The sequence below is a fragment of the Scyliorhinus torazame genome, chromosome 4, assembly GCF_047496885.1.
Source record: "Scyliorhinus torazame isolate Kashiwa2021f chromosome 4, sScyTor2.1, whole genome shotgun sequence".
Classification (NCBI taxonomy): Eukaryota; Metazoa; Chordata; class Chondrichthyes; order Carcharhiniformes; family Scyliorhinidae; genus Scyliorhinus; species Scyliorhinus torazame.
Genome location: NC_092710.1, coordinates 231,004,841 through 231,017,250, shown reverse-complemented (window position 1 = coordinate 231,017,250; position 12,410 = coordinate 231,004,841). Strand labels below are relative to the sequence as shown.

Below are 12,410 nucleotides of genomic sequence, written 5' to 3'. Positions count from 1 at the left end.
CCTTGAAGCTCTCAGCACGATGGCCAGCGGCTCAATGTCTAGAGCAAATAATAACGGGGAAAGGGACACCCTTGCCTCGTCCCCCGGTGCAATTTAAAATACTCCGACCCAAGCCGGTTCATGCGCACACTTGCCACAGGCGCCTGGTACAGCAATCGCACCCACCGGATAAAGCCCTCACCCAACTTCAACTTCATCAACTTCAAGATGGTCATATTTTTCACCTTTTCATTTTCCTTTAAGAAACACTGACAGTGAATATATGTTTTATTTTAACAAAACAAAATACGCAAATATTAATAATAACATAGTCCATTTTAGTTCTTCATCCAACTGGAATCCCTCTTGATTTACAGTTTCTTTGGACAAGAAGATCTCTGCATGTTCCATGCATTCCTCTACACCTCAGCATTTTTCTTTAAAGTCAGAGCCCTTGTAATTCTCCAACACAGGAGCATTGGTAAACACAGCCTTCAGGCAGTCAAATGCCTGTTGACACTCTGCTGTCCACTTACATTTGCTACGCTTCTTTAGCAAGTCCATCAGTGGAGCAACCACACTGCTAAAGTTCGGCACAAATTTCCGGTAAAATCCACTCATGCCAAGAAATCGCATTATTTCCCTTTGTGTCATGGGTATTGGAAACTCCCCAGTAACTTCTATTTTCACATCCTGTGGGACTATTCAACCCTGTCCGATTGTATGGCCAAGGAAAATGACTTGGGCTTTTCCAAATTCACTTTTGGCTAGGTTTACCACCAAACCCGCGTCCTGAAGTCGATCGAACATCTCCATCAGATTGTTTAAATGTTCCTTCCATGTCTGACTGAAAATTACCAGATCGTCGATGTATACCACACAATTGGGCAATCCTGAAACAATTTTGTTAGTTAACCGTTGAAATGTGGCTGGGGTGTTTTTCATGCCAAATGGCATAACTTTGAATTGGTATATACCATCTGGAGTCACAAAAGCTGAAATGTCCTTCACCCTTTTGGATAAAGGTACCTGCCAGTAACCTTTAAGTAAATCCAGTTTGGAAATAAAAGCTGATTGTCCCACTTTCTCAATGCAATCCTCCAAGTGTAGGATAGGATAAGAGTTTGTTCTTGTAACTGCATTAACCTTTCTATAGTCCACACACAACCATTGGGTACCGTCTGGTTTCGGTACCATCACTATGGGTGACCTCTATTGGCTGCAACCCACTTCAATTATGCCATTTTTAAGCATACTTTCAATTTCTTTGTTAACCTGTGCCAATTTTAAAGGGGTCAGTCTATATGGATGTTGTTTACTTGGAACAGCAGTTCCCATATCTATATCATGTATAGCCATTTTAGTGCTTCCCAACTTATCTCCACAAACTCCAGGAGAGGTGTCATGTGAGAATCCACCTGATCAAATTACGCTGAATCCCTTGTGCATTTGCCTGCTCTTTCAGCCTCCCAGTTGGAACGTTGTCAAGGTTTTGCTGAAATCCATGTAAACTACATCAACTGTACTACCCTCATCCACACATCTGGTCACCTCCTCAAAACATGTGATATCAATAACTCTTTCAGGTCAGTTTGCTTTTCCTCTGGAAGGTAACTCAACAATTTATCCCAATTTTTAAGAACATCCTAGCTTTCCAATTTAATTTGAGGAATGTCAAATTCAAAGTCACCTGGATTCAGTTCGTCATTTTGAGGTAGAATCATTACAACCTCCTGCATTTGCTCTCCTTCCCTTTCAAAGTACCTTTTAAGCATATTCACATGACACACTCGGTGAATTTTTCTTCGATCTGGCGTTCTTACCACATAATTCACCTCACTTAATTTCCTTTCAATCTGATAAGGTCCACAAAACCTTGCTTTTAAAGGTTCACCTACCACTGGTAACAATACTAAAACTTTATCTCCACTGGCAAAACTATGAACTTTTGATTTCTTGTCCGCTACCCGTTTCATCACATTTTGTGGAACTTTTAAATGTTGTCTAGTCAATTCACCTGCTCTATTTAATCATTCCCTAAAATTTGACAAGTAATCCAATAATGTAAGCTCCGACTGCTCACTCACCAATTTTTCCTTTATCAATTTAAGTGGTCCTCTTATGTCATGACCAAAAATTAGTTCAAAAGGACTGAATTTGGTTGACTCATTAGGTGCATCTCTAATTGCAAACAGGACGAATGGAATTCCTGTATTCCAATTCTCTGGATAATCGTGACAATAAGCCCTCAACATTGTCTTTAATGTCTGATGCCACCTTTCTAACACTCCCTGTGATTCTGGATGGTACGCAGTTGATTTAAATTGTTTTATTCCTAAGCTATCCATAACTTCTTTGAATAACCTTGAGGTGAAATTTGATCCTTGATCCGATTGTATTTCTGTGGGTAGTCCATATCTAGTAAAAATTTAAGTAACTCCTCCACAACCTTTTTAGCTGTAAAATTGTGTACTGGAATGACCTCTGGAATCCTAGTAGACAGATCCATTATAGTCAAAAGATATTGATTGCCACTTTTTGTTTTAGAAAGCGGTCCTACGCAATCAATTAAGACCCTTGTAAAAGTTTCCTCAAATGCTGGAATGGGTATTCAGGGCACTGGTTTTATCACTGTTTGAGGTTTCCCTATCACTTGACATGTGTGACATGATCGACAAAATTTAATTACATCTTTATGTAGTCCAGACCAATAAAAATGTTTCTGGATTTTAGCTTGAGTTTTCCTTACTCCCAAATGACCTCCCACTGGTACCTCATGTGCTACTCGCAACATCTCCTTTCTATAACCTACTGGCAATACCACTTGATGTACTTCTGCCCACTTTTCATCCACCTGCATATGTAAAGGTCTCCATTTTCTATCAAGACATAATTTTTACGGTAATAACACTGGTCTTCAGTCAGATTCCTCTTCCATGTATGCTTTCTGATACATCTGTTTTATTTCTGTCTTTCTGTTATAACTCCGCCAATGTTCCTGAACTAAAAATATCCGTCTTGTCCTCCATCTGTCCTTGTTCTTTTCCAACATCTGATCAAAAATCGTTTCCGATAATTGAACTTCAACTTTATCTTTACTCTTTGATTTCTGCTCTTGTCTTAACCTGTGACTTTGGGACCTTGTGACTACACAATCCGGAAGAATCCCAGGATATTCGTTCTTCAACACTTCAGTTGTCTGATTTTCCACTGGTTATCAACCACAGTAGGCATCACTCCCACCTGCGATCCAGCTGTATCATTACCCAAGATAAACTGTATTCCTGGACAAGATAGTTTCTCTATTACTCCAACTACCACTTCACCACTCTTCACTGGACGTTCGAACCTTACCTTATACAATGGAACATTTTGCATCTCACCCTGAATTCCACATATTGCCACCTTTTCTGGCAATATTCTTCCCAAACTACATAACTCCTCATCTCTTACCATTAAAGATTGACTAGCTCCCGTAGCTCTTAAAAATGGGACTACTTTACCTGCTCCTTCCGGTACACATGAGTAAACTTTACACACACAAATAAATTCTTTAAAGAGATCTGGCATCTTCTTATCAATCACCTCTTGATCAGGCTGTACAATCTTCTGCACCTCCTTCACTTCTCTTGGGCTTTCCTTTACCACTTTATCCTGTTTTACCACATCAGCCTTTCCCGTGCTCTTCTTCAACCACCAACACTGACTTTGCATGGCTTAGTTTATTACAATGAAAACATTTGAAGCTTTTCATTTCTCTTCCACCCTCCTGGATTTCTTTTTTAACCTGAGGTACACTCTCCTTATTATCCCCCATCAGATCTCCTTTACTTCTACCACTTGAGTATTTCTCTTTTCCCCAGTTTCTATTCCTCACAGGCTGAAACTGATGTCGGAAACAAAGCTTTGATTTATGAACTAATTCATAATCATCTGCCATTTCTGCTGCTAACCTCACAGTTTTAATCCTCTGCTCTTCCACATGAGTTCTCACTACATCAGGTATTCAATTTTTAAACTCCTCCAAAACAAACAAAGAACAAAGAACAAAGAAATGTACAGCACAGGAACAGGCCCTTCGGCCCTCCAAGCCCGTGCCGACCATGCTGCCCGACTAAACTACAATCTTCTACACTTCCTGGGTCCGTATCCCTCTATTCCCATCCTATTCATGTATTTGTCAAGATGCCCCTTAAATGTCACTGTCGTCCCTGCTTCCACCACCTCCTCCGGTAGCGAGTTCCAGGCACCCACTACCCTCTGCGTAAAAAACTTGCCTCGTACATCTACTCTAAACCTTGCCCCTCTCACCTTAAACCTATGCCCCCGAGTAATTGACCCCTCTACCCCGGGGAAAAGCCTCTGACTATCCACTCTGTCTATGCCCTCATAATTTTGTAGACCTCTATCAGGTCACCCCTCAACCTCCTTCGTTCCAGTGAGAACAAACCGAGTTTATTCAACCGCTCCTCATAGCTATTGCTCTAATGCTTTAATAAAAGTATAATTGCTCTGAGAGTTTCATAGATTTGGTTTATTTTCAAAGCCTTTATCCACTTATCAAAGTTACTCTGTTTGATCCTTTCAAACTCCATGTATGTTTGTGCAGGTTCTTTCCTTAAATTTCTAAACCTTTATCTGTAGGCTTCAGGCACTTGTGCATATGCACCTAAGATGGATTTTTTCACCTCCTCATACGTCCCAGATACTTCCTCTGATAGTGATGCAAACACTTCACTAGCCCTACCTATCAGCTTTGTTTGAATCAGCAATACCCACATGTCATGTGGAAATTTAATTGTAGCCACCGCCTCAAATGAAATGAAAAAGGCTTTTACCTCCTTCTCATCAACCCGTGGCACTGCTTGGACATATTTAAATAGATCCTCACTAAGCCTTTGACTATGATGCTCTTTCTCTATCCTCCAACTGTATGTTCCCCTTTACATCCGCAAATTTTAACTGACTGTCATGTTTCATGGCCATTTTCTGAAGTTCAAACTCTGTCTCTTTTTCCCTTTCCTCTCTCTCTTTTTCTCTTTCCTCTCTCTCTTTTTCTTTTTCCCTGATCTGTACCTCCCTTTCTCTTTCTTGTTGTTCGGCTCGGGCTATTCTTGCTTTGTTTCTTTCTTCTCTCTCCTTTTCTTTTCCCCTGATCTGTAGCTCCCTTTCTCTCTCTTTTTCTCTTTCCCCTCTCTCTTTTACTTTTTCCCTGATCTGTCTGTCCTTTTCTCTCCCTTTTTATCTTTCCTCTCTCTCTTTTTCTTTGTCCCTCATTGCATATTCAAGCTCCTTTAATTCTTTCTCATGTTCCAGTTGTTTAATCTGTAACTGATTTTTTGCCAGTTCTAATGAGTCAGACTGTATCTCAGGCAATTTTAAGTGCTCAGCTAGCACGAAAAGTACCTCTTCTTTTCGCGTGCTGTCAGGTAACGTTAACTGCAATGTTTCTGCCAAATCTAAAAGCCTTTTTTTAGTCACTGTTCGTAAGGTACTGTGTGTGACCTTCTCAACCCCCAAAAACTTCCGAGACTCCGAAAGAGCCATTGTCCACAACACACTCCCCACTTAAACTGGTATACCACACCTGAAAAGCAACCACAAATATGCTCACCCCTCACTGTCTTTAAATTCACTAAGCCAATCCAATCATGAAAGATAGACTTTTATCCCTTGAGCCCCCAATTTATTACGGGCTAGGGTTTAGAGAACACCAAAGTGTATCAAGGAGTTCACCCGACCCACAACTTGTAATAGATTTTGGTTATGGGGAGCACAAGGACCCACTCTATAAGTGTGATGCAACAGAGATCTAAAGTACATTTAAACCAAATCTATGTTTATTCTATGAATCCAGTTAAAATTTTATAAACACACAGTAAACATCTTAACAACTATCAACTCAAATACTCCCCCCAAAGAATACAGTACTCTATAAGTAACCCTTAATCTTTCGTAGCAACATCCATAAGACAATTACCGTCTTTAACAAAGATAGCATGTTTTAAATTCTTTCCTGAGAGCACTTTTAAATTAGCAAGTGATCTGAAGATATTCTTTACATGCAGAGAGATCAAAATTACATGCAGCTCCAACTCTGAAAACGAAACTAAACACACACTGTAGCTGCCAGCTCAAAAACGAAAGTAAAAACAGACAGACAGCCCAACTCCACCCACACTCTGACATCACTGCAGCTATTTGATAAGCATCCTTTTCTTAAAGGTACATCCACTACAGCTATTTGATAAACACCCATTTCTTAAAGGTACTCTCACGTGACAATATTCAAAGAATTATTACTTGTATCAGCTGTCAAATTTCAGCAAATTTGCATTGAAACACAGAAAGATACCACGTTGGTGAAAGTTATGAAACATCTTCAAGAAGGATGGCCCAAAGGCAATTGTCCGCAATATCAATCCATTCAGTCGGAACTGACTATTGTAGATGGTATTCTGCTGAGACAAAATTGCATTATAATTCCACAAAGCATGCGTTCTGAAATGCTGTCGAGATTACATGATGGTCATCTAGGCATTGAGAAATGTAGAAGATGTGCCAGACAGCCTGTCTATTGGCCTGGTATCAATAATGATATTGCGAACATGATATTGTCGTGTTCAACATGTCAATCCCATCAAAGTCAGCAATGCAAAGAACCGCTGCAACCACATGATCTAGTAACATCACCATGGATCAAGGTTGGTGCTGATCTATTTCACTTTTTTCGAAAAGACTATCTTGTAGTCATTGACTATTTTTCCAATTTTCCTGAGTTAGTGAAACTGAAAGACATCATATCCAACAATGTCATAAAGACATGCAAGGAGATTTTTGCCAGACATGGTATTCCCAATATCGTAATGTCTGACAATGGCCCTTGTTTCTCGTCATGTATGGCATGATTTCTCATTGAAATACAACTTTCAATATGTTACTTCAAGCCCACAATTTCTGCAATCAAATGAAAAAGCAGAGAAAGGTGTTCACATCATGTAACAGCTACTTAGCAAATCTAAAGAAACTGATTCTGATTTTTACTTAACATTACTCAATTACAGACCATCTCCTCTATCAACAGACTTATCTCCATCTCAAATGTTGTACAACAGAGTGTTGAGGACAACATTACCTCAATCACACTTTCTTGATCAAGAACAACAAAATATTTTTAGAAGAATGCAACAACAGAAAATGAGTCAGAAAAGATATTTTGATCAACATTCGAAAGAACTGTCTGCTCTATTTGATGATGATGTAGTTAGATTCAGACTTCCTGAAGGAGGTTGGTCTGACAAAGCTCACATAATTAGGCAATTCTTACCAAGATCTTATTTGATCAGAACTTCTGCTGAGACCATTCTAAGAAGAAATAGAAGAGATCTACTTCAAGTCAAAGATACTGTCAACATTTTTCCAGGACTTGATTTGAACCAGACTGTCTCCAAACAACTTGAAAGAAGAATGTTCTCCAGTTTGTTGCGAATCAGTACATTGGAATGCATTCCAATGTACTGATTCACAACAAACTGGAGAATTCTTCATCACCTTTGAAGTTGAGAAGATCGACAAGGAAAAGACCCAATCGTCTGAATTTGTGACCTTTTTCAATAATCTAGTGATTACTGTATACTGTTTACACTGCATTTCTTATGTAAAGTTTCTTTTCAAATATTTCAAAGAAATGTTAAAAAGAAAGGGGGAATGTAGTGATATTCAGATGTCAATATACATGATCAATGTATGTAAATGTAGTACAGTCATTTCAACACTAGATGGCTCACAGTCAGATACTATAAGAACTGGTTTCCCACCTTTTCTAATGATGTGATTCAGAACAGTGAACAAGCAAGACTTAGAATAGCTAGAGTGAGAAAAGTTAGAACTAGTTTGTTATAATAGTGTATAGTTATATAGTTATCTGTATTGTACTTTAATTCCTTATTGTTCGTTTAGTATTGAGTAAAAGGACTCAGTTTATTTTATTACTCATTGAACATAGAACATAGAACAATACAGTGCAGTACAGGCCCTTCGGCCCACGATGTTGCACCGAAACAAAAGCCATCTAACCTACATTATGCCAGATGAATTGAATTATTCATCTTTCAACAAGAAGACTATTGGTCATTTTATCATCCTGGTGGATTCAAGAGTCATATATATATTTTAGATAAGTTATTATTTAAAATATAACAGAATAGTTGCAGGAGTAATGGAAAAGACAACCCACTCTCAGACATGCTGCAAGGGAAGGAAGATCTAACCCTGGAGAAAGCTATCCAGATTGGTTGGGTAATCTGAACACTGTGTGCAGCACAGGTCTATTTTAAGAGAAGACAGTAAACTGCGGCACAAAGAAAACTCCATATCCCAGTGAGTTAAACAGCACAGAAACAGGGAATGGGATTTTCCAGCTCTGCATCCCAGGGAGATCATCTGGCCTCAGCCAAAGTCAATGGCCACATGAATAGATTCTTGACCGACAAGTGGATGGTAGGTTATCGGGGGTAGACAGGTTTGAGGTGACAATTAGATCAGCCATTATCTTATTGAATGGTGGAGCAGGCTCAAGAGGCCGAGTGGCCTCTACTGATGAACAAAATTTGACATGGGAGACATTTTTTTCATTCATGGGATGTGGACTTTACCAGCTAGGCCAGCACTGATTGCACATCCCAAATTGCCCATGGCGAAAGCGGTGGTGAGCTGCCTTCTGATGATGAGATATCACAACAGGGGACCAACAGCTAAGTCAAAGAGTTCAGTTGGAAGGTGAGTGGAGAAGTTTGGCTGGGGAATTTCAGAGCTTCGGCACTGTCAGAATTTAATATTTGAGTCTAACTATAAATGTTGCTTAAATAACCCAACAGCTTTTCTGGAATGAAGTAAAACTCTATTAGGAAATTTCATAAAATTCTGTACAGATTTACCTGCATGATTTTCAAAGCAAAAATATTTTAAAGACACTTTATAACCGTAACAGTTGTAATCTACCCACAGGCAAAATCAAAGGCCAAGGGCTAACCATGAGAATAAAGTCGACTCATCGATTGACAGTTCCAATGCGCCACAGCGAAAAACCGCACCGACCTCCTCAGAAAACAAACATGGGACACAACCGACAGAATACCCTTCGTCGTCCTGTACTTTCCCGGAGCGGAGAAACTACGACATCTTCTTCACAGCCTTCAACACATCATTGATGAAGATGAACATCTTGCCAAGGTCATCCCCACACCCCCACTACTTGCCTTCAAACAACCGCGCAACCTCAAACAAACCATTGTTTGCAGCAAACTACCCAGTCTTCAGAACAGTGACCACGACACCACACAACCCTGCCATGGCAATCACTGCAAGACGTGCCAGATCATCGACATGGATACCACCATTACACGTGAGAACACCACCCACCAGGTACGCGGTACATACTCGTGCGACTCGGCCAACGTTGTCTACCTCATACACTGCAGGAAAGGATGCCCCGAAGCGTGGTACATTGGCGAGACCATGCAGACGCTGCGACAACGAATGAACGGACATCGTGCGACAATCACCAGGCAGGAATGTTCCCTTCCAGTCGGGGAACACTTCAGCAATCAAGGGCATTCAGCCTCTGATCTTCTCAAAGGCGGCCTTCAGGACGCGCGACAACGCAGAATCGCAGAGCAGAAACTTATAGCCAAGTTCCGCACACATGAGTGCGGCCTCAACCGGGACCTGGGATTCATGTCGCATTACATTCATCCCCCACCATCTGGCCTGCAAAATCCTACCAACTGTCCTGGCTTGACACAATTCACACCTCTTTAACCTGAGGTTACCCCATCTCTGGATCTGTAAAGATTTAATCACCTGCTAATGGTCGCATTCCAAGCATTGTCTGGCAGTTTTGAATTTGTCTATATATTTGTTTCTGGAACATACCTCTTCATTCACCTGAGGAAGGAGCAGCGCTCTGAAAGCTAGTGACATCGAAACAAACCTGTTGGACTTTAACCTGGTGTTGTAAGACTTCTTACTGTGCTCACCCCAGTCCAACGCCGGCATCTCCACATCATGATAATAAAGATTGATAGTCGCAGCCCCAGAGGGGGGCACTGCAGTATTCGCAGGTGCCTTACACTGGAGTTTGTTTATTAAATGGCATCCTTTTAAATCGTCACACCCTTCTCTTTTATTTTGAGATATAAACAATGTATAGGTATTAGGTCGCAGATCATACAATGTTTATAATACAATTTGTGTCATTTAAGCTCATTACCTCAATGCCATATTCAACTTCAATCCCAATGACAATAAACATAAAAACAGAGTATGATTCATTTTAAAAGGTTCACTTGATATGCAATTTTGGAATAATCTGCGCTTTCGGGAGAATCCCAGACCAGGAAATAAAATGCAGTTTCTAGAGTTTGATGTGCGTTCGGTTGTGTCGACATGACTGAGGCCAAGTCTCGGTGCGGATTCTTTGGCACCTGATATTATGAGAAACACTTCCTGTTCCCAGTTCCAAGTGGGGACAGGATTGCGCCGAGAACCAGCGAAGGGAACTCGGAGAGAAATCTGTCTCAGGTCTATTCCTACACCATTGAAAGACTTTAAAGAGACCTTGCTCGTTGGTTCGTTTGAAATGCCTTCCCCCTGGGAGACAGAATAGAGCGGGGCGGATCCACAACACAGAGTGAGGAGAGGGGAAACCAGTCATGGGCAATTTCATCCGGACTCGCTGCGTTTGTTTCAAGTGCATCTGCCCCTGTTTCTTCGACAAGCTAAAGCCCAAAGATTCGGACAGGGGAGCGGAAACTACCACCATCACCACCGCCACCACCCTGCCCCGGCCCCTACCGCCAGAGCCGCAGCAGCGCAAGATCTACGTGGCTCTGTACGACTACTCGGCTCGCACTCCCGAGGATCTGAGCTTCGAAGCCGAGGAAAAGTTGGAGGTGACGGACCAGTCGCTGGACAACTGGTGGTTGGCTCGCTCACTGTGGCGAGGGGACGGCAGGCAAGGCTACATTCCCAGCAACTACGTCGCGCCTGACAGCAGCATCGAGGCAGAACAGTAAGTGGACAACATTGCATTCAGTAATTGTCAGCCTACAGTGCTGAGCCCCACCGGCCGCGAGGTCTGATTTGAGTGATGGGTTTGTGCCGGGTGAGCTGACCTCTGGCGAGTAGGAGATCAGAACAGTCGTGGGCAATGGCTGGATAGGGAGCAGGACATGGCCCAGGCCACCTGAATGGCTGCATAACTATTGATCCTTGTGGTGGTATAATAACCTGTGAAATTCACTCCCTGGGCTTCCATCCCAAGAAAGCTCACATAACTTTGGAATGAGTTTGGATAACTTTGTCCGATGCGGCTTACTTTGCATCATTCAGGAAGATTTGCATTTCAGGATGTTGTGGTTTTGAAAAAAATAAATCTGTTGATTTGACTTAGTTATGAATGAGTTTTCATACAAAGGGTGGGTATATTATCGTAACTCCTGTTATCTGGGTACATATTTTATTTATGATATACTTGAATTGTATGTTTTATTGTTAAATTGTATTGTGCTGCACACAAACAAAATAGTTGGTGGATTATGTGCTGTTGCAGTCTGTTGGGACTTAATCAGCAAGGGCGGAATGGAGGGTCAGTGGTTAGCACTACTGCCTCACAGCGCCAGGGACCCGGGTTCGATTCCGGTGTGAGGAACGGTTGAGCACTGTGGGTCTGTACTCGTTGGAGTACAGGGTGAAGGATGAGGGCAGATCTTATTGAAACTTACAGGATACTGCGAGGCCTGGATAGAGTGGATATGCTTCCACTTGTAGGAGAAACTAGAACGAGAGGACAGTCTCAGACGAAAGGGCCGATCCTTTAAAACAGAGATGAGGAGGAATTTCTTCAGCCAAAAGGTGGTGAATCTGTGGAACTCTTTGTCGCAGAAGGCTGTGGAGGCCAAATTACTGAGTGTCTTTAAGACAGAGATAGATAGATTCTTGATTAATAAGGAAATCAGGAGTTATGGGGAGAAGGCAGGAGAATGGGGATGAGAAAAATATCAGCCATGATTGAATGGCGGAGCAGACGCGATGGGCCGAGTGGCCTAATTCTGCTTCTATGTCTTATAGACTGCGTGGAGTTTGCATGTTCTCCCCGTGTCTGTGTTGGTTTTCTCTGGGTGCTCGGATTTCATCTGGGTGCTCCGGTTTCCTCCCCCAGCCCAAAGATGTGCAGGTGAGGTGGAGATCAATGTGCAGGATTGCGGGGATGGGCCAGGTGAGTGATCCTGGGTGGAGTGCTCTTGGTGCAGGCTCGATGTACCGAATAGCCTCCTTCTGCACTGCAGGGATTCTGTGGAATCTGGATGTTTGTATCATCAGCATATAATTGCATTAATATAATAACTCAGTTTCTGTTATAAGGCAGGTAT

General features: G+C 41.7%; 1 protein-coding gene across 1 annotated transcript in view; it reads left to right on the top strand.

Annotated features, from left to right (window-relative positions):
* The first annotated feature begins 10,169 nt into the window (after nt 1-10,169).
* Nucleotides 10,170-12,410, top strand: part of frk (fyn-related Src family tyrosine kinase) — a 186,009-nt gene continuing 183,768 nt past the window's right edge. Inside the window, exon 1 of the mRNA XM_072499422.1 lies at nt 10,170-11,050. Within this exon, the coding sequence (XP_072355523.1) occupies nt 10,692-11,050 (359 nt within the window). The 5' untranslated portion in view covers nt 10,170-10,691. The remainder of the gene's footprint in view (nt 11,051-12,410) is intronic.